The sequence below is a fragment of the Apis florea genome, unplaced genomic scaffold (assembly GCF_048593485.1).
Source record: "Apis florea isolate Af1SG1 unplaced genomic scaffold, ASM4859348v1 contig_1914_pilon, whole genome shotgun sequence".
NCBI lineage: Eukaryota > Metazoa > Arthropoda > Insecta > Hymenoptera > Apidae > Apis > Apis florea.
In genome coordinates this window covers 707203-728610 of record NW_028256504.1, presented here as the reverse complement: position 1 = coordinate 728610, position 21408 = coordinate 707203, and the positions used below count along the sequence as shown (strand labels likewise).

Here is a 21408-nt window from a genome sequence, read left to right as displayed (position 1 = left end):
CAATATTCCCCAATAGGAATTTTCTTTGATTTTTGATAATATATTGAATGTATTAAGAAGTATACTATATTACGTATTTATTGAATAAGTTTGTTATATCCAATTTATTTATTTAAATATATTTGTATCATTAAAATTGTGAATTATTAAAATTTTAGAATCAAGCAATTTTTAAAAATTTTTAAAAAGATTTATTACATAAAATAAATAAAAAAAATAAAATCAATTATATATAAAAATTATATTTGAAATTAAAAAGAAATTGAATATTAAAAAAAAATTAATTAAATTTGATGAGAGATAAAGGTAATAGATTAAAAATATATGTAATAAAAAGCATTTTTAAAAAATTTATATATTAAATTTTTGTGTTAAGATATATTTAATTTAATGAGAGATACACATTTTTATTATATTTTATTTTCATTTAATATATTTAATATAATTATAATTTCGAATTAAAAAATAAAGTTAAAATAAATTCATAATATTTATTATAAAATAATATTTATTAATTTTTATATTTTCTAGAATGATACATAAATATTATAAAAAAATTATTATATGTATAATTAATTTATATATATAATATAATTAAAATTATTAAAAAATAAAGAAAAAAATATGTAGATTAAAAAAATAATAGACATTTACTATAAATATATAAATTTTATTTTAAAAATAAATATCTTTATCAAAATATCTTTTAAAGATGAATTTATTATGTTTGATGAAGAATGAAATTTTCATTATGAATAGCCAATAAATTAAAAATATATTAATATGAAATTAAGAATTGAAATAAAAATGAAGTTTATTAAACTATTTTAATTATTTAAATCTTAATTATCTTTAGATATTTTTTTTATGATAGTGTGTATATAAAACAAAAATGAATAAATGATCATAAATCTGATGCTTTATTTCTATATTGTAATCAACCTACAATCACGAATTCAAGAAAATTATGAATGATAATGAATTTTCATATTCTCTATTTATCATAATCTTATTATTACAGAGATTTATTATGTATTTATTGATTTGCAAAAAAAATAGATATAATTTTTTAGTTATAAAATATTTTATTTATAAAATTTTTTTCTTTATTTATTATTATTTTTTTTTAAATATTTTGATAGATCATTAGAAATAAAGTCGCAAAATATCTCACATAAGAAAATATAATTTTTCGTGATTTTTATAATAATTTAAATATAATATTATATTTAAAACATGAACGATATAAAATTGAATTATATAATAAAATCTTGATATAAGATAATAATAATTTTTAAAATAATTTTAAGATAAATTATTATATTATTAAAAATATAATATATAAAATTATTTTATCACTTTTAAAATTTAAACATATATTTTATAATAACATATTTTTAATCCTGAAGAAGTAATTTTTTTATAAAACATATTTTTCATATTAAATTTTTAAATCGCATTATGTATTATATCATAGAACATGATCAAACTAATTTAAAATAAAGAAATAGAATATCTGCAAAACAATCAAAAATTAAGTTGTTATATGATAATATCAGCATATTAACTACTTTATTCTAATCAAATTTGGCTTATTGATGAAGAAAAATTTGATGGAATATTTTATTATAACTTATTAATTTTAAATTTAAAAAAAATACTAATAATACATACATATATATTAAATAGTTTAAAATTTAATATTGTAATATCAAGGAATAAATATGTTATTACTTAATATTATATATTGTTACTTAATATAATATTATATTAATATTATATTAAGTAACAATATATAATATTATATTAATATTATATTTGATATTAAGTGGAAAGAATATAATCACACAAGAAAGAAAGAAGAAAGAAGATCAATATTGAAAATGAAAACTGCAATGATAAAGAAATGCAACAATCTATTTCTATTGAATTTAAATGAAGTTATTGATAATACTGAAATATTCAAAATTACAATAAAATCAATATAAATATATTTTATTAATAAAAAAAGAAAACATAAAAATTTATTCTGTATACAATTATAAATTGTACATAATAGAATTGTACAGAATAAACTTGTTGCTAAATATATTTATATTATAATATGTTTAAAAACATCAACAATGTATATTTGATGATTTTTTATAATTTAAATACATATGTAAATATATATTTGTATAATAATCTTATAAAATACTTTATTATATATTTTATTATATTCAATTATTTTTACAATTGATTGAATAATAATAGATTGCTAAAAATTAAATAGTAAAGAAAAATACTATTAAAACTAAGAGATGATTTTTCTTCCTAAATTTAATATGATTTCACTGATTTTAATACAGATAATAAAGATTATAATAATAATGATAATAATTTTATAGATATGCAGAATGATAAAAAATTTATATTATAAAATAAAATAAATTAGATGTATTATTTTTAAAATATTTTTATAATATTTAATTTAACTTATATATACTTTGTATATCCAGCTTCAGTCATTTTTTTTTTTTAGGAGAACTGATTATGTATCAAATTTAGATACATTTCAATGTAATTTACTTGAATTAAATTTGTTTTATTTTGCTTTATTTTATATCGTTTAATTTTAATTATTTTGTGTAATTGTTTTATCTAAAATTTTCTTTTTAAGTTCTTTTAAAATAGAAAGATCCTAAAAATTAAATAAATGATAAATATAAATTTTTATAGATATAAATTATATAATAAAAATTTTTGATAATGTATAATAATATAATATAAAGTTACCTCTATGACAATAGATATTGTACAAGTAGGACTATAAGAATGACAAACGCTATTTTCATGTTCTATATAATTCTTTTCTAAAAATATAAAAATATTGAATATTTTGCTTCCACCTTTAATCAAATTGATGACATCATTATAAAAATTGAAATCTTCAGATTTATTAATTATAATGTGAACTGTGAATAAAAACATATTTAAGTTTAATATATTAATTTATAAATTGTATGTAATTATATTTACATATTATATAAATTGTATATATTATATGTATAAATAATTACTTTCTGGATTTAATTTCTTACTAATATTACCCATGATACTTCTAATTTCTAATATAATTTTTAAGATTTCATTTATTTTTTTATCTAGAGAAACATTTCTCCATTCATTAAACTGTAATAAATATAAATATAAATTTAAATTTTTTTTTGTTTTGAAGCATTTTATAATTAACATATAATCTCACTTCTTCTGGTATTGGATAATGTGCTTCCATTAATGACGAAACTGATAAAAATTCCGGAAATATATTTGATAGTCTTTTATACAAATCATCGCACAGATATGGTATTATAGGCGCAGATGCACGTAAAAATACTTCTAAACACTTTCTTAAAACATATGTGTGACTTACTTGTGTATTTATATTTTCACTTTTAAATCCCCATTTACTTCCTTCCTATATACAAATATATAATCTATTAAATCTTGAATTATTTTTTAAGTATAGCACATTTTTTGTTAATCAAATCTTATGAGTTCATATAAAAGAATAACTCAATTTCATATTTAAAAAAATTAAATAATATATATAATGAATGAATAAATAAAATAAAATATAAATAAATAGATATGAATATATATATACATATATCTATATTTAAAGAATTTATATTTAAAATAATCTTTTCTCAATAAATAGCTTAAATTGCTAATCATAATCTTACCAAATAAAAATCACAAAATTCGTAATATAAAAATTGTTTCATTGACATAATAGCTTTATGGAAATCTCGTTCTAGAAGTGCATTATTAATTGTATTGATCATTAGAGATAATCTGCTTAAAATCCATTGATCAATAATTGTTATATTTATAGGTTTCTGATATGTTTTTTCATATGTCATAAGTAATATGTATTTGCTTGCTTGCCAAATTTTATTTAAAAAATATTTGTTTGTTTGACATTCCATAATATTAAAATTGATGTGTTGATCTATCAAATAAAAATATTTATAAATATTTAAAATGTCAAATGATGAAAATATTATAGATTAATTTATACTAACTTTTAATATTGTGACTAGATAATGTCATACGCAATGCATCTGCACCACATTCTGGTATACCATTAGGAAATAGTTTATTATTTGCATTTAACATCCGTTTCAATGTAACTTCATTAAGAATACCTATATTGTAACTTTTTTTCAATTGTGCAGTAAGATCCTATTTATTTTACAATATTTGATATAAATAAAATATATCTTAATGTATGAAACATATTATACTTACATTTAAGCTAATACCATTGATGATATTTTCTGGAGAAACAATATTTCCAAGTGTTTTAGACATTTTCTTTCCATAAGCATCACATAAAAGACCATGCAATAAAACTTCCTGAATTTAATTTTTAGAAAAAAAAATTAAAAATGATTTAAATGTAAAATAATCTTAAAATATAAAAAATCTTACATTAAAAGGTAGACAATTAGTTAATTCCAATCCTAGCATTACCATTCTTGCAACCCAAAAAAAAAGAATATCTCTTCCTGTTTCCATTAATGTTAAAGGATAGTATTTTTTTAAATCTTCAGTCTAAAAAGATATCTTAATATAACAATAATTTTTTACACATTATTTATATTTATACCTTTTCTGGCCACCCCATTATAGCAAAAGGAAGTATTGCAGAAGAAAACCATGTATCTAATACATCTTGATCTTTATATAATTTAATATCTGATCCATATTTATTTTGTGCAATAATTTTTGCATCATCTTCAGTGCGAGCAATTATCCATTCAATTTTATCTTCTATTGTAATATAATATGCGGGAATAGAATGTCCCCACCATATTTGTCTTGAAATACACCAATCTCTAAAAAAATATTATTATTAAGAAGTAAATTACATTATTCATTTTTTTAAACATTGTTTATTTTTTTTTTACCTGATATCATTAAGATAATCATACCACAATATTTCTTGAGTATTAGGTATTATTTTTAAATGACCTTGTTTTACTGCTTCTACAGCTTTTTGAGCCATATCTTTACATTTAATAAACCATTGTTCTTTGAGTAGATATTCTACAACATCGTGAGTTCGCGAACACAATGGTATACACATTTTATGGTCACTAGTACTTTTTAAAATACCTTTATTTGATAGTTCATTTAAAACTTTTTCTCGAACAATAAATCTCGGCAAACCCTGAAATTTTTTTATTTATTTTTAACAAATGAAATGTTACTTAAATAAAACTTATAATATCAAACAAAAATTCATAAAAAATATAATTATTTAATTAAAATATAAGTATACTTCAAATTGTTTGCCTGCTTTTGTTATATTTCCATATTCATCAATAACTTCAATAATTTCTAATTGATGATTCATTGCAATCATATAATCTAAAGAATCATGTGCAGGTGTTACTTTTATTGCACCTGAAAAATTCTTTTTAATTATAATATACTTATCATAAAATATTATTTAAAATAACAAAATCTGAAATATGTTTACCTGTTCCAAATTGTTTATCAACTAAATAATCAGAAATAATAGGTATATATGTTTGTCTTAAAGTATGCCAGACTTGTTGACCAATATACTTTGCATATCTTTCATCATCTGGATGAACAGCAATTGCTACATCTCCAAAAACAGTTTCTGGTCTAGTAGTTGCCACTATTATCTCATGTTCTAAGAAAAAAGAATTATGTTCATGTTGAAGAAAACCAATAAAAATTAATCATATATATATATATATATATATATATATATATATATAGTTTGGAAGGAAGAGAAAATAAATTTTACTTGAATCTTTCACAGGATAAGCTATATATGCTATTTCACCAAATGTAATCCTTTTTTCATATCCTGGAACTTGAAGCTGTGTTTTTTCAGTAACATATAAATGTTCAACTTCAATATCTGATATTGTACTACGTAAAGTAGAAGACCAATTAATCAAATCTTTTTTCCTATATAGTAAGTTTCGATTATTTAATGTAACAATTGCTTCTATCACAGCATTATTATGATTCTAAAATTTCAAATATAAAAAATACTCTGCTTGTTCAAAACTTCAAATATTTTTATAGAAGAAATCACATTTTATACCTTACTCATTGTAAAATATTCTCGAGACCAATCCAAACTAGCACCTAAAGCTTTTAATTGAGATTTTATAATATTTTCCTTTTCATTTTTCCATTGCCAAATATATGAAAGAAATTTATCTTTTCCTATATCTGATTTATTAATACCTTTAGTTTTAAAAAGATATTTTTCTACCATCATTTGTGTAGCAATTCCAGCATGATCAAAACCTGGTATCCATATTACAGGATGTCCTTTCATCCTATACCTAAGTATAATTATATATAAAATGTAAATGTAATTTATATTAAAATGTTATTTATTTCAATGTATAAAGAATAAATCATATTTTAAAAAAATACCATCTTGCTAATATATCTTGAATTGTAACAGTTAATGCATGTCCCAAATGCAATGTTCCTGTTATATTAGGAGGAGGTAAAAGCATTTTCAATGCTACTTTCTTATTATTTTTAAGAGTAAAATAATCATTTTTTTCCCAAATGTAATACCATTCATGTTCTATTTTTTTACAATTAAAAGTTTTTGGAAAATCTATAAAAAAATTGTATGAAAATAAATTTTTAATTATAATATTATATAAAATACATATATGTATATGTATGTAAATACCTGATAACTGAGTAGAAAATTTATTGCAATAATATTTATAATATAAATTAGAACACAATAATGTATTACAACGTGCAATAATTTTCATTATGAATGTATATTATATATGTTATATTTATATATTATTAATATATATATATATATTAAGTATTTATCATAACTAAACATTAACAATTATGATTATTATTCATTCATACTTATAATAAAATAACATATGTTATATAAACTATTAATTTTTATTTAATATTCAAATTTTTTTATGTTGTTTACGATTTGATTTTTTTATTAAGGTTAGTTTTTCTTAAAATAGTTTTTAATTTTTCAATGATATGATATTAAATATTTATTATTTTTGTAAAATTTTTTATTAAAAAATAATATTTAAATAATTTTTAAAATAAAATAAAATATTTTTTAGATGATAAAATAAAATAAAATAAAAAAATAAATTATTTTTATTATTATTAATGTTGTATTATGTTATAATCTCTCTTTTTATAATTTCTTATATATATATTTTTATAATAATAAAAAATAACAAAATTTCATTCATGTATAATTCGTTAATGTACAATATTCATATATACATTTATATTACATATAAATTTTAAACTTCATAATGAAAAAAAAGAAAAAAAAGTACTATTTATATTTTCTGTTTTTTAATTTTTGGATTATAATAAATATTTTTAATAAATTATATTTATACTAAAAAATTGATAAATTATAAAATATTGATGATATAAATTGTATTTATTAATCTGATGCGTGAAAAAAAGAGAATAAGATCTATTAAAATTGTATAAAATAGAAAGATTTCAAAGAAAAATATAAATGAGATTTTAAATATTGTCGAAACTGTTAAAGTTAGCGATAATGAATTGAATGAGAAACTCTTCTTATTTTATTCTGTTTAAGGTCAAATTCCAACGTTCAGTAAATTATATTATGATAATTTTTTTTTAAATCACTAACTATTGCTTAATTTGTAAAACAATGTAATATCTAATATTTTAATGTTCATATGATCTTAACTTAAATTAATATTTTTTTATCGTTTGAAAATGATAAATTCATTTTTATTAACAAGTAACTTTGATATTTGTTTTAAATATCTATTTTAATAATAGATAAAAACAAAATTATGTATAACTTAAAATTATTGAATTAATACTTTAACTATTTAATAAAATAAATTGAATAATGCCTATATAAAAAAAGTTATTTTATTCTTTATATTATTAATTTATTTTTTGATGAAAATCTAAGAAAAATAATGATACTTTATAAGCATTTAGTTTACATATTGATAAAGTAACCCTTTTTATCTTACATTATTTCGTAAATTCTAATTGTTTTTTTATAGAATTATCAGCAAGATGGCTGAAAACTGATAACGTCATCATTTGAGTTTGTCGGCCATTTTATCTCGCATACCGGTAATCTGTTTCTGTTGTTCATTGTTTGATCTATTCCATTCCATTAGTCGTAAGAGGAAGTATTTGATATTAAAAGTGTTTTTCATTCCGTGATTTTCTCGTCTATTTTATAAAACATTTTTTATATTTTTTTTTATAAAATATAAAATTTTTTTTATAAAATATAAAATAATGAAAGTAAGTACTAATTTCTTTTAAATATATTAATATTATTATTATGAATAAAAAGTTTTTTATTGAGTATAAAATATATAATAATTTTCTATTTTTTATCATACGCATATTATGTATGATTATTTTATATATGTTTTTTGATTGTTTTATTTATATATATTTATTATTTTGTATTAATATAATTATTTTTGAAATATATTTCGCTGAAAATAACGTTCAACTAATAACGTATTTTTACTTCTAATAATAATTGAAAACTTTGTTAAATTTGATATTTGTATAAATTTAAATAATATATATAGTTAATATGGGACTTTAATTATCTCGAATATTCGTATTTTTAGAAATATTTGTTAATGAAAATTGTATAATATATGAGTATGATATTAATAATTTTTTTATGTATTGAAAATTTCAAGATTATATTTTAAAATATCTTTATTTTTTTAAGTGGCACATTTTTTTTTTCTATTCTTAATAAAATGATATTCTATAAACAATCCTAAAGTAATAATTAATGAACTAGAATCCGATGATTCTAATATCCATCGATACAAACGAACATTAATTTTGAACGTATTTTAATTTATTTTAATTTATTTATTTGTTATCCATTATTGGATTATTTTGTATTAATTTGTATTTTATGAAATTTTATAATTTTCGCTGTTTTATTAGGAATAAAAAAGTATAATAATCCCATTTAAAAAATGAAGGTTGATTTTGAAATCTCTGAAAATCTTCATTTATAAAAAAATTGTAATATTATGACGCCCTTTGTATTATACAATTTTCAATAAACTATTGAAATTTCTTTATTTATTATATATATTTGTTATCCAGATATTTCTAAAGATAATAAAGATATTCAAAGTAATCTAAGTTATTATCTCCTGAATATATCATAGTTTTTTATTTGTTCATATAATTTTATTAAATTTATTATATGAAGATATTATAATATATTATGATATTATAAATTTATTATAATGAAGATTGTCTTGAAAAAATATAAAAATTATATAAGTAAAAATATTATGATATTTTAGATATTGCTTAATGAAACTTTAATTTAATAAAAATAATTATTTTTGAAATTATTAGTTTTTTATATGGATTAATGCAATAATATAATAATCATATAATATATATTTAAAAAATATATTTAAATAAGAATTTAATTTTATATTATATTTTAGGGATTAGTTGCTCTTGTAACCGGTGGTGCTTCTGGATTAGGACTTGGTGTTGTACAAAGATTTATAAAAGCAGGTGCTAAAGTAGTTATTGCAGATTTACCAATATCTAAAGGAAATGAAATTGCTAATGAATTTGGAGAATCTGCTATTTTTACACCAACAGATGTAAATATAAAATAAAATTACAAATATTATTATATATCATATTAATATAGTAGTATTAGCACTATTAAGTAGTATTAGTATTGCTACTACTACTATATAATATATAATACTATATATTATAAATACTATATAATAATAATAAAAAGTATTAGTTTAATAATTTAATAAAGAAATTAATTAATGAAATTTTAAATCATATTAATATAATATATATTTTTTCTTTAATTTTTTATTAAAACTGTCAATAATAATAAAAAAACTTCAGTAATAATTAATAAATAATTAAATATTGTGATTTTGTATTGCTGTATATGCTGCTTTGTATTGTATTTTTCTGTACATAATTTAATATTATACATTCAAATATTGCTGAAAATATTTTTAGAAATTTTTAATGAATATAGTACTTTTTATTTTTTTCTAGATAACATCAACAGAAAATGTAAATAATACTATAAATGAAATAAATAAGAAATTCAAAAAATTGGATGTCATAGTAAATGCTGCAGGAATAGCTCTTGCCTACAAAGTATATAATTTTAATAAAAATATACCACATGATTTAAATCAATTCAATAATGTGCTTAATGTAAATGTTTCTGGAACATTTAATATTATTAGATTATCTCTACCACTTATGTATAATAACACACCAAATAAAGATGGATTACGTGGAGTAATAATTAATACAGCAAGTGTTGCAGCATTTGAAGGACAAATTGGTCAAGTAGCATATTCTGCCAGCAAAGCTGCAATTGTTGGAATGACTTTACCATTAGCTCGCGATCTTGCTAATATTGGTATTCGTGTTGTTACAATTGCGCCTGGAATATTTGATACACCTATGCTAGGAAATTTACCAGAAAAAGTGCGTCTTTATTTAACGAGATCAGTACCATTTCCAAAGAGATTGGGTACTCCTGATGAATATGCTCAATTAGCTCAACACATTGTTGAAAATCCTCTCCTGAATGGAGAAGTGATAAGATTAGATGGTGCTCTTAGAATGCAACCTTAAATAAAATTGTTTTGTATTGTTATGTAAATATGGAATTGGATAAAGAGGAAAAACATGGATATTGTAAACAAAAATTGTATAAAAATATACAAAAATGTATAAAATGAATAAAACAATTAACAATTTTACATGCAACACCATTATAATTCTCTTAAAATGTACACAAACAACGAAAAGTTTCCATCTATTATAGGTATTGACAATTTTCTTTATTACCTTATAACTGTACATTAATGTGTTGTAAATAGGTTGCAAAAGTCGCAACATCTTTCTTTAAATAGTTCACTAGAGTATCATCTAGCAAAAAAGTTGTGTACATAATATTAACATAAAAATTGTTTAGTTGTTCCGTTATTCATTAGTCTTTCTTTCCAATAACCTCTGGAGATTTCCAAAATTCCAGTAAATGTTGAAATTTATTTTGATGATTTTTCGGAAGAGCCAGTTTATTTGATAAGGCAGGATAATCAGGATCTCCGAGGTCTAGTCAATCCTAGGCATTCGATTCTTTCAAATTTTGTAGCTTCTCTAATTGGTCAGGTTGTAATTCATCTGGAATACTTGCCCTTCCTCCCACCACCATCTTTTCTGGTACAATTTCAATATCTTCTGTTTCTTGTACCTCGATTACGGTACCACGAGATGGTATAGATTGAGAATTATCTGCTGTACTTGGCCCAGATGTTGAATCTGCTTCACTACCAGAACTGCTACTAATTGGAAATGGTGCCGAGTCTGTTGGTAAATCATCAACTGTTGATTTCTCTTCAATATCTTCGGTTGTTTCTGTAGTTTCTTGTTCTTCTTTTTCATCTATTATCACGGTAGCCTCTTTGCAATCACTTTCATTCACATCAGTATTAGTGCTCGAAGGTAAATCACCATCAGAACTTTCTGTCGATTTCACTGTATCATCAATGGCTTCTTCTAAACCTGGGAATGGATGTTCAATTTCTTCCATTGGTGTGGCTGCAGTAATTACAATTTGCGCAACGCCAAGTCCGAAATCTTCTTTCGATTGGTCGTCAGTATTTAAATGTTTTGTTTTTTCATCATCTGCCTAAAAATAGAAACGTAATGGTTAAATTTAAAATTAAAATTATTAAACTATTAATTTTTAAATAAATTTCATTAAATTCCCATTTAAAAAAATTCCATTTACCTTTGTTCCTAATTCATCCGATACTTCTACAACTAAGCAGCAATTTGGTATACATATATTCAAATTAAATATAAATATAGTAACAATAATAATTTGAAGCTTACCTATTATACCAGGCCCTTCAGATTGATCGGCTTCAAACTGTGATCCGTATTGACTTCTTTGGTCCTTTGAAAGATTTATCATGAATCCATCTTGTCGATGTTGTTGCTCGATGCTTGCATTAATAGATTTTCCATTCTGTGATTCTATATATTAAATAATAATAATAACATTTTTTTTCATAGTAATTCTATTTTTAAGAGTCAAATGAGTCAATTACCTTTCATCATACTTTGTGTTATTTCATTTTCTAATAAAAATTCTGGAACTTCGGGTGGTGTAAATACTGGTGGTGCAGAGCTCGGTGGTGTTATATTTTCCTGATAAGAAAAAAATAAAGAGCGTTAAAAATGAGAATTATAGAATTCAAACATGCAAAGCAATATTATTTAAAAAAAAAAAACATTAAAATTATTTATTAATTGAAATGTAACCTGTGGAGTTAAAGGTGAACCATCTGCAGCACAAGGTTCTACGATTAAAGATGGAAATAATCCTCGTTGTCCACGTAATTCCCCTTCCCACCATCCATCGTCGACATCGTGCGGTTCTTTTCTTAAGACTTTTAAAATATCACCTTCGAGAAAACTAAGTTCTTCGTCACATGTAGCATCGTAATCATAAAGAGCAATGCAATATTGTTCTATTTCTAAAAAAAGAAATTAATATTACAGCTTTCAATATGACAATAATATTAAAATATATTATTCTATTAATTTAATATATATATACAAATATTATTATTTATTAAATTATTAATTTAAAATTTCGTATTTAAAAAAAAATTAAAATTATTAATTACTTAACATTGAATACATAAGAATTACATAAATTATACGAGTTATGTGAGAAATAAATTTACCTCCTATATGATTTTGTACGATAGTTTCCGATGCTGTCACTTGTAGATTGGCATCTGGATCTACTGCATCATGATCATCGATGGTGTAATCCACCGAGGAAAAGGATATTTGTTGCACCAAACCTGGCCCTTGAGAAGTAAGACTGGATGTTGTGTCCCTTTCAACATCAAGATAATTTTGAGGAACAAAGCCTTCTTCACCACGATAATTTCGTGCTCGAAGCCATCCATCACCATCACCTTCACCAACAACTTCTAATTGCTCACTTTCGACAATTGACAATTCATCAGGATTTTGTGCCTGTAACAACAAATATTTTTTAGTTCTATATTATTCATATAATACATAATTATTTTTCTAATAATAAAATATATTTTTTTTTATTATAATACTTTTTGTAAAACATTAATTTTCATTGCATAATAAATATTCATACCGTATATGAATAAAGCGCGGTACATTTGTATATTTGTTGTGTGGAAGGAATTTCAGATGTTTCGCGAAGTTCAATCTGTTCTTCTTTCTCTTCATTATCCCAATCTACAGCCGTCGGATCATCCCAACCCACCGTAAGTTGTTCTATTCGTTGTTTCTCTTGTTCAAGCAAAGCTGCCAAGTATATAAATAATGACACAATATATAAAATATATTTTAATTGAAATATTTTGCTATGATTTATGATTTTTTCATACTATATTAATGCTTATGTACCATCAACTTCTTCGCTATCATGTCTTTGCCTCTCCTCTGTCGTTTCTTCTTCTTGTTGGGGAACATTTCGTGCACTGCCTGGTCGTTCAACAGTTGTCAAATCACTTCCTCCATCTCCATCACTATCATAGAATGAATCTGAAGACGGATGTTCCTATATAACAATATAATATAAATATAATTTTTTTTTACAATATTTAATAATGTATATATTATATATGAATATATATATATATATATATGTAAAAATTGGTAATTTTAATAAAAACAATTTAATAAAGTTTAGTGAACGATTTACCGCCGTTCCCGAGGCATCAGTTCTAACAGAAAGGGAACTAGCTGAACGTGGCATATCTTGAACACTTAAAGTTTCTGCCTCTTGTAGCCATTCATCAACGTTTACTATAAAAGTAACAATAATAGAAAAAAATAATATTAATGTACAATCTATTTCAATCTATTATATTCGTCAAAAAGAATGATATGTAACAAACCTCCACCATTTCGAAGACATTCTATTCTCGCTTCTGCCTTTAGCTTTGCTGTCTAATGAACAAATAAACAAATAAGGAAAAGAATTGATGTGAATCACAATTCATGCCTTCATATCTTACCTCTGCACGTCGTATAATATGTTTCAGTTCATCAATTTTTGTATCCACATCTGGACCTTGTGGATCATTCGGATCAGTCTGTTAATCATCGTTAAATGATGTAATTATTAATAAATTATTTTCAAATAAATAATGAAACAAAAATAATTCAATTGATTTGTATGATGATTAATTGTCTATTAACCTTTTGTCCAGACTCTTTTAATTGTAATAAAACTTGTAATTTCCTATTATTTTCTCGGATGCTATTTATTTCACGAGCTATTCTCGTCGACCAGCGACGAGCTTCTTTTCCAAGTGTAGCTGCAGCAGAATGATCAGCTGTTATCCTGTAACGATTTATTTTTAATTGTATATAAAATATAATTGAAAAAATTAATAATTCAAATATTATATACGATTATATATTATTATTATTATTATTATTATTATACGATATATATTTATCATAATATTTATATTCATTACATATTTATTATAATATTTATAAACCTCTCTATTGGATCGTTGTCACATGGTTCAAAATCATATTGTATATGTTGTTTTAAAACAGGATAATACAAGCAGCAACATTGTATATTGTATTCTCTTGTGAGCTGTAAAAAAATAGAAAACGAATGGGATAAATAAATTGGTTGTTTGATTTTATTAAAGAATGTAATGAATATTAGTAAAATGGTGTATACATATATAAATTCCATGATTTTTTTTTTTTTAAATTTTGTATCTAGTACTCACTTGTTGTGCTTGGTCACGAATTTTACCAAAACTATTTTGTGTAGCCAGACAAGTTAAAAGTTCTGTACGACCCATTAGCGTTAAATATTCTGCAACTTTATCATAAACACCTTGTTCTAAATACTGTTAAAGAAAATAGAGATTTTTATTTTTTTAAATAAGAATAATAAGAAAAAAAATTACATAATAAGAAAAGGCACTTACTTGCATAGTATTTTGTAGGTCAACTACAAAATATCTATTTTGATGTGCATTGGCAGCGGCAAGGCTAAGCAAATAATCATTTCGCGCTCCTGTTGATTTTTCTTCTAAAGCATCGCGTTTCGAGCTTACCTGAAAATGATAATTGTGATACAAATTGTAAATCATTAAAGATTATTTAACTCTATAATATTTCTCATATTAATTCTTCACCTTTGCACTATTTTTCTGCAATGATGTGATCGATTGAAAAAAAGATCCCTTTTTTTTCTTTAATCTAGAATTAAATTATAGTCAAGATATCAGATTTTAACTTAATTACAAAATTAAAAAACATATCTATTAAATAAATATAAATACATACTTCTCTTCAATATCTTTCGCTTTGTCGCGTACATCATGGGCGCTATGTTCTTCATCGAAATACAATTTCTTTGTTTTGTCTACGTCTTGTACACAGATTTGCAATTCTTTTTGTACTATCATTAATTGGTCGATTGCCTAAATGAAAAAATAATCTTATTCGCTTTTTCTTGATCGATTGATATGCAATATATTCAAAGATTGATATTCAGGGAAAAGACACCTTCTTAGAAATTTGAAGTTTGTGCAACTTTAAACTTTTTGCATCGTCAGCAATTTGTTGTTGGAAAACTTCTACTGCTGCTAATCGCGCTCTAGCCAATTTTTCATTTTCTTCTAAGACAGTTCGCCAAACATTCCACATATTCCTAAAATTATATTGATTTATATCGAATTGATATTTTAACTCATTATTTTTTTTTCACTAATTAGAAAATAACTTACCATTTCTCTTCTGCTCCATCGACTTTGAGATCCGGAATATTTGGTATTTTTTTATTCAAATATGCGGAAGATATTTTAAGAAGTGCCTAAAACGAAAATTTTTAATCATTAATGATTGTTTAAATATTGAAATATGGTCTTCGTTGCATGGTATTACCTCCGAATATGATTTTTCAATCGCAGACTTCTTTATTGTAAAGTTGCTGAAAAATATGCACTATGAAACATAATGCAGCGTAAAGTATTTACATTTTTCAATAATAATATTTAAATAAATTTCAATATACAAAAGATTTTTTAAAAAATTAGAATTGTTTAAAATTAAATAGTAATTTTTGAAAAAAAGGAAGTATTTTAGAAAAGAGTAAATAAAGATGGAAATTTGATTTTTAAAAATCAATTGTAAAACTCAAATTCGAAACTGCGAGATCTTCTTTTTCTAAAAAATACCAGTTTTTTAAAAATTAAAATATTTAAGAAATTTTGATCTTTGGAATTCTCCAAATTCAATTTATTATTATTGATTTACAAAAAATTGAATTCTTAACTTTTATTTTTTTTTATAAATTATTAATTGATTAAATCATGCCAAAATAAAACATTGAAATTTAAAATTTAAACGCAAACTCAATTTGATTATTATTAGTAGAACAGGAATAAATTTGTGTTATTGTTTCATAAGTTATTTATACGATTTATTTTTTAATCGAGTATCTTGAATAGCAAAATTTCGAAAATTTTTCAAGTTTTAAAGAATTTCGAAGTTTCGAGACTTTGAGTATCCCATATCTAGAAATATATTAGAAAATGTTGCACAAAACTATAGTAAGAAACATATAGTGAATTTATTTTGTTAAAACATTTGTACAAGTAAAATAAGAAAAATATTTATTGGAGATAAAAATATAAAGGAATTAAGATATCGGTGATATAAAATGATTTAAACTTAAAATATTTAAAGCTTTTATCTAATCCTCTTTTTACATAAGACTTACCGTATATCTTCTAGAAGGTCGCATTCATGTTGATTTTTCGCTTGTAACTTTGCCGCTTGTTCCGCGTGTACATTCTTAAGAAATTTTGTGTAATTTCCCTGCAAAAAAATTATTAATTTGTCTTCTTATTTAATGCAAACAATTACATTTCATACTTATCATAAATAAAATGTAATAAAATATAGAAAAATAATTTCCTAATACAATAATTTAATTTAACAATTAATAAATAGATTTTTTGTTATTATAAAAATAGATTTTTATAATAAACATATTCTTTAATTGTTTTCAAGAATTTTTAAAAAATTAATTTTTTAATTTAATAATATTAACAAATATTATATATGTAAAGATATATTTTCAAGCTCACTCATTTATATAATAATATTACATATAATTATAATTTAATTATAATATTAATCATTTTTTTACAAATGTCATATTAAAGGTCAGCTTTACACTTTTTAAATGGTATTATATAATTTTTAACGTATTAATTGATACATTGCATTATTTTTTGTTTGTAAAGTAAAAAGTAATAATATATTTTTAACAAAAAATTAATAATTTAGGAGATATTTTATTTTTTTTTTTTTGTAAAACTTATCATATAAAAGACAAGAAACTGCGAAAAGATACTCGTTTACTTGCTGACTGTTCCATACTGACATGCTTTTCATAAAGTTACAAAATTCGAATCAAAATATCTTTCAGATTTATTAAAGATAATTTAATAATTTCTTTATAAGAAACAATATACCATATCAAGAAAAAATATTATTATCAAAATCATATTAAATATTCGAAATGATCAAATTATTTTTTATAATCTGCACATTTTTAAATGTAAATAAAAATAAATTGATATAGATATTAATATAAAAAATTATTTAATAAAAAATATATTTTTATTTGTTGTTCTTATTTATTCTTTAATTATCTTTTACTCGTGTAATATATTCTAAATAAAAAATACTATTTCCAATACAGATAAACTAAAAAATCATTTCTTCTTTGTTCGATTATCGATTTCTATATCGTCAAAGTATTAAGTATTATCGGGTAGAAAAGTGAGTAAGGGTTACGCTTTGATCAGCCATAGCATCGTTGGAAATCAAGTTCAATTTTACAGTGCAGATAGGTATATCGATATTTTCTTTACGCATCAGAACTCACATTGACTTCGTGAACTTTGGTGAATATTCTTTTAATATACAGAGACATCTGTTTCGTCTAATTCGATATTTATCAATCTTTTTAGGTTATAACAATATATCTTAAAATTATATATATATATATGCAAATGTAATAGTTAAATTATCATGATACACAATAATTCTTAAAATAAAGTTTTTATTTATTTGAAATGATAATACATTATGACAATGATATATTATTATAATTAATTTATTTAAAAAGAAATATAATATAATTTGTCTATAAAATATAATAATGATTTTTAATTATTGTTAATTAATTAATTTATCTATGAATCATATTTATCAAAATTATTTATAAATGTGAAATATAATGAAGTTAATTGAAATAAAAAAATTAATAAAATTTACATCAATTGAAAAATATTGCTTATTAAAATTTTATTTATTTTCTTAGATTATTAGATTTTCTAATTGAAAATCAAGTAGAAAATCAAGTTTTGAATTTGTTTATGATATAGAAAAAAAAATATATATATATATATGTATGTACGTACATACATATGTAATTATTCTTTCTCTTCTTCTCTTTTATATGAGAGTATATATAACTTCAAGGATTTTTATGCGAATCGAAAATCTACTTCATCATTTTAAAAGAATGCAAATTTAAAAATTTTTTTTTCCTATTTTAATCATTTAGAAGTATCAAATAACAAAAAAAAAATGATCTATCCATTTTGTTTCAATTCATTTGCATTATATATATAAAATATAATTTTTAATAAATTTATTATCATTATTAACCACTTATGATATTATGATATTACTTTGAATACATTCTAACGATAAGAAGAAAATTGTATCTAGTTATAACAATTCCTTTTGATTCAGTTCTATACCTTATTGGAACGAAAAGATGATTTTTAACTAATAGAAGACTTAAGTATTTAAGTGAAAATGAAATAATACTATAATTTATAATAATAATAATATAATTTACTAAAAAATTTCAAGCAATAAATAGGTTAAAAAAAAACAGTTAAAAATACTTATAGATTAGAATCATTTATTTTTTGGAAAAATATTTTTTAAACGGAGTAAACACATCATGAAATAAAATTATTTTATTTCTTCATCTAACAAATAAATCGTATTGTTAAAAATTTAAAAAAAATTTTCCTCTTTGAATATTCTTGTCAAAGAAAAAATTTCAAGTGTAAAGAAGGGTAAACATGAAATTATCCGGAAGACATGAAGAAAAATTCCTTCTCCTCTTTTCCGTGCGAAAAGCAAATAGAAAAGAACACTTGTAAGAAGCTAGACTAAATTTCGCCGAAAGGAAGTATGCTTTCCAAACAATTTTAGTAAAATACGCATTTTCTTTTGCGAACCATTTTGGATTCTTATTACTTGATTGGTATTCGGCAAGTCTAAGTGGGTCAGGAATTGCCCCATCTTTAACTGTGAAACTTCATTGTAATGAAGTAAGGCGAAAAGCCGGCTCGCTATCTTGATAAATATGTCAAAGAATTCTATTATCTTTAGAGGAATAGAGTTAACAAAAATAAAGGAGAAAACTTCTGACTATTTTCTATTTTTTATATCTTCTTCAAATTTAATTAATTAATTGGAAAAATATAAAATTACACAAATTAATTTTTAATAATTTTTAAATATATTCTTCAGGTTATGTTTCAGCGTGTGGGAAAATTGAAGGTGGATATAAATTATTAGCTATATATACAGTAAAAGAATTATTTATCGATTTATCGAATAACTATTGCGGCATACTTTGCTTTAAAAATTAGATATCTTGTATATAAAATAATTATATATAGAAAAAGACATTTTCCAGAAGAGCTTTTATTCTGATTATTACTATCTATTAAATAACTCTTTTATTTTTCTTGCTCACAATTTAAATTTTAAATTTTAAAACAGTTGAAGTTTATATAAAATTTCTGATCAAGAAACATGGCCACTAAAAATCGTCCTACATTCAAAATTCAGGATCGATTTCTATGAGAATATAGTCCTGTTATATAATAAAGACAAATGGAAATTTCAAGGACAGGATTTAAATTTGTATAGATAAATCATATTTCTAAAATGAAATAAAAACAAAAAATCGAAAGGAAAGCAGAAGTCATTATCAATAGAGACGCATATCCGTTTCGATCTGACATGATATTAACCCAGGTCTTTGGCCCATTCTATACATTTTGAGGTCAGCTTTTGATATAGATTCGTGGCTAGGACCGTGCGCATCGATTTTCCCTATCGTGGTAACATTCGAGTACCATTTACGTCAATTTTTCCATAAGATATCGTTAAAGATCGATAAACGGTCAAATTTCGATCGTATCAAGAAGTGCCAACTTCTTTTATGCCTCCTTCGATACATATCATATTTTAAAGTTCATGTAGAAATTCTATATGTACAATTTTATATTCATTCATTTTAATTCGTTTAAATACAAATTATGAAAGAAGATTTTTTGCGAGAAGATTTTAATTTATTCATTTTGGAAGAACATATATTAAAAGCATACATTACATAAAGTAAAATTTGATGCAAAGATAAGGAAAAGAAGAAATTATTTGAAAAAAATTGGACAGCAAAGATTAAATGAAAGATGTCAACTTCATCGGCTTACTTTTCTTGGTGGTGGTTGCATGCTGGACGAGCGGTCTGCTCTGCAGCCTCACCGCTGGCAGCCCGTTTTACACCGTCCGCCGGGGAGGGGTGCTCTGTTGTTTTCGTACGCCTCACCCGACACAATATTATACACGCTACCACCCTCACTGCTTGCGTGTTCGTACGCTACTGATCTCCTGTCCTCCGACTGAGTTAGCCTATTTATTGATCGCATACGCGCCTGCGTCCTCTTGATCTACGTCTTCGGCATTTCTCATTCTCTTTTTTCCGACTTTTCCCGATGTTTCCGATCTTTCGTGATAAAATTTATCATTTCCTTCTATATGAAATTTTATCATCGATTGATATCAATTGAAATTGTTTTCTTTCTGATATATTTGTTTTATTATTTTATTTTCATTCTTTTTGAATCTTTTAAATACTCTTCTTTAAAATAAATTTATTTTATTTTAAAATAAATTTTATTTAAATTACTTTAGAAAAACGCTACATACGAATTTGTTTGATAAATAAATATCCAATAAAAAAATTTTTTTAACATCTATAATCTTTTCACTTTTATTATTAAATCGAGATGCATGATTTATCTCATGCTTTATATAGATATAACTTTATTTTCTATATTTTTTATTTTATAATTTCAAAATTTAGAAAAC

General features: G+C 22.3%; 3 protein-coding genes across 11 annotated transcripts; 1 reads left to right on the top strand and 2 right to left on the bottom strand.

The window, feature by feature from the left end:
• Positions 1-2194: 2194 nt before the first annotated feature.
• ValRS-m (Valyl-tRNA synthetase, mitochondrial) lies at positions 2195-7291 on the bottom strand. Of its 4 annotated transcripts, XM_086914008.1 has the most exons (17): positions 6746-7291; positions 6475-6667; positions 6280-6380; positions 6134-6183; positions 5828-6056; positions 5531-5710; positions 5330-5454; positions 4956-5218; positions 4655-4883; positions 4477-4599; positions 4294-4401; positions 4068-4227; positions 3726-3994; positions 3245-3457; positions 3060-3171; positions 2776-2954; positions 2195-2680 (listed from the first exon to the last, which is right to left on the bottom strand). In XM_086914008.1, exons 1-17 carry the CDS (start codon positions 6831-6833, stop codon positions 2615-2617), a joined length of 2688 nt encoding a protein of 895 aa, XP_086770134.1. In that variant the 5' UTR covers positions 6834-7291; the 3' UTR covers positions 2195-2614. The 4 variants fall into 4 exon arrangements, 3 of the variants coding, with proteins under 3 accessions (XP_086770134.1, XP_086770126.1, XP_086770131.1); XM_086914000.1 differs by having other exon boundaries at positions 6134-6380; XM_086914005.1 differs by having other exon boundaries at positions 3090-3171; positions 6134-6380.
• A 305-nt stretch (positions 7292-7596) lies between these two features.
• Positions 7597-10875, top strand: scu (hydroxysteroid 17-beta dehydrogenase 10). Of its 3 annotated transcripts, none has more exons than XM_086914044.1 (4): positions 7597-7663; positions 8112-8361; positions 9558-9722; positions 10147-10875. In XM_086914044.1, the coding sequence occupies exons 2-4, from the start codon at positions 8356-8358 to the stop codon at positions 10738-10740; spliced, it is 765 nt and encodes a 254-aa protein (XP_086770170.1). In that variant the 5' UTR covers positions 7597-7663; positions 8112-8355; the 3' UTR covers positions 10741-10875. The 3 variants fall into 3 exon arrangements, with proteins under 3 accessions (XP_086770170.1, XP_086770161.1, XP_003693714.1); XM_086914035.1 differs by having other exon boundaries at positions 7648-7681; XM_003693666.4 differs by having other exon boundaries at positions 7652-7743.
• LOC100868801 (protein nervous wreck) lies at positions 10864-21290 on the bottom strand. 4 transcript variants are annotated; one of them, XM_086913983.1, is made up of 22 exons: positions 20751-21290; positions 16934-17031; positions 16096-16141; positions 15939-16024; positions 15718-15862; positions 15496-15632; positions 15345-15408; positions 15135-15263; positions 14931-15053; positions 14685-14788; positions 14377-14521; positions 14193-14270; positions 14073-14124; positions 13877-13980; positions 13579-13732; positions 13304-13476; positions 12867-13167; positions 12439-12653; positions 12225-12324; positions 12007-12150; positions 11903-11934; positions 10864-11800 (listed from the first exon to the last, which is right to left on the bottom strand). In XM_086913983.1, exons 1-22 carry the CDS (start codon positions 20769-20771, stop codon positions 11234-11236), a joined length of 3018 nt encoding a protein of 1005 aa, XP_086770109.1. In that variant the 5' UTR covers positions 20772-21290; the 3' UTR covers positions 10864-11233. The 4 variants fall into 4 exon arrangements, with proteins under 4 accessions (XP_086770109.1, XP_086770112.1, XP_086770108.1 ...); XM_086913986.1 differs by having other exon boundaries at positions 11903-12150; positions 16096-16155; XM_086913982.1 differs by having other exon boundaries at positions 11903-12150.
• Between the last annotated feature and the right edge of the window lie 118 nt (positions 21291-21408).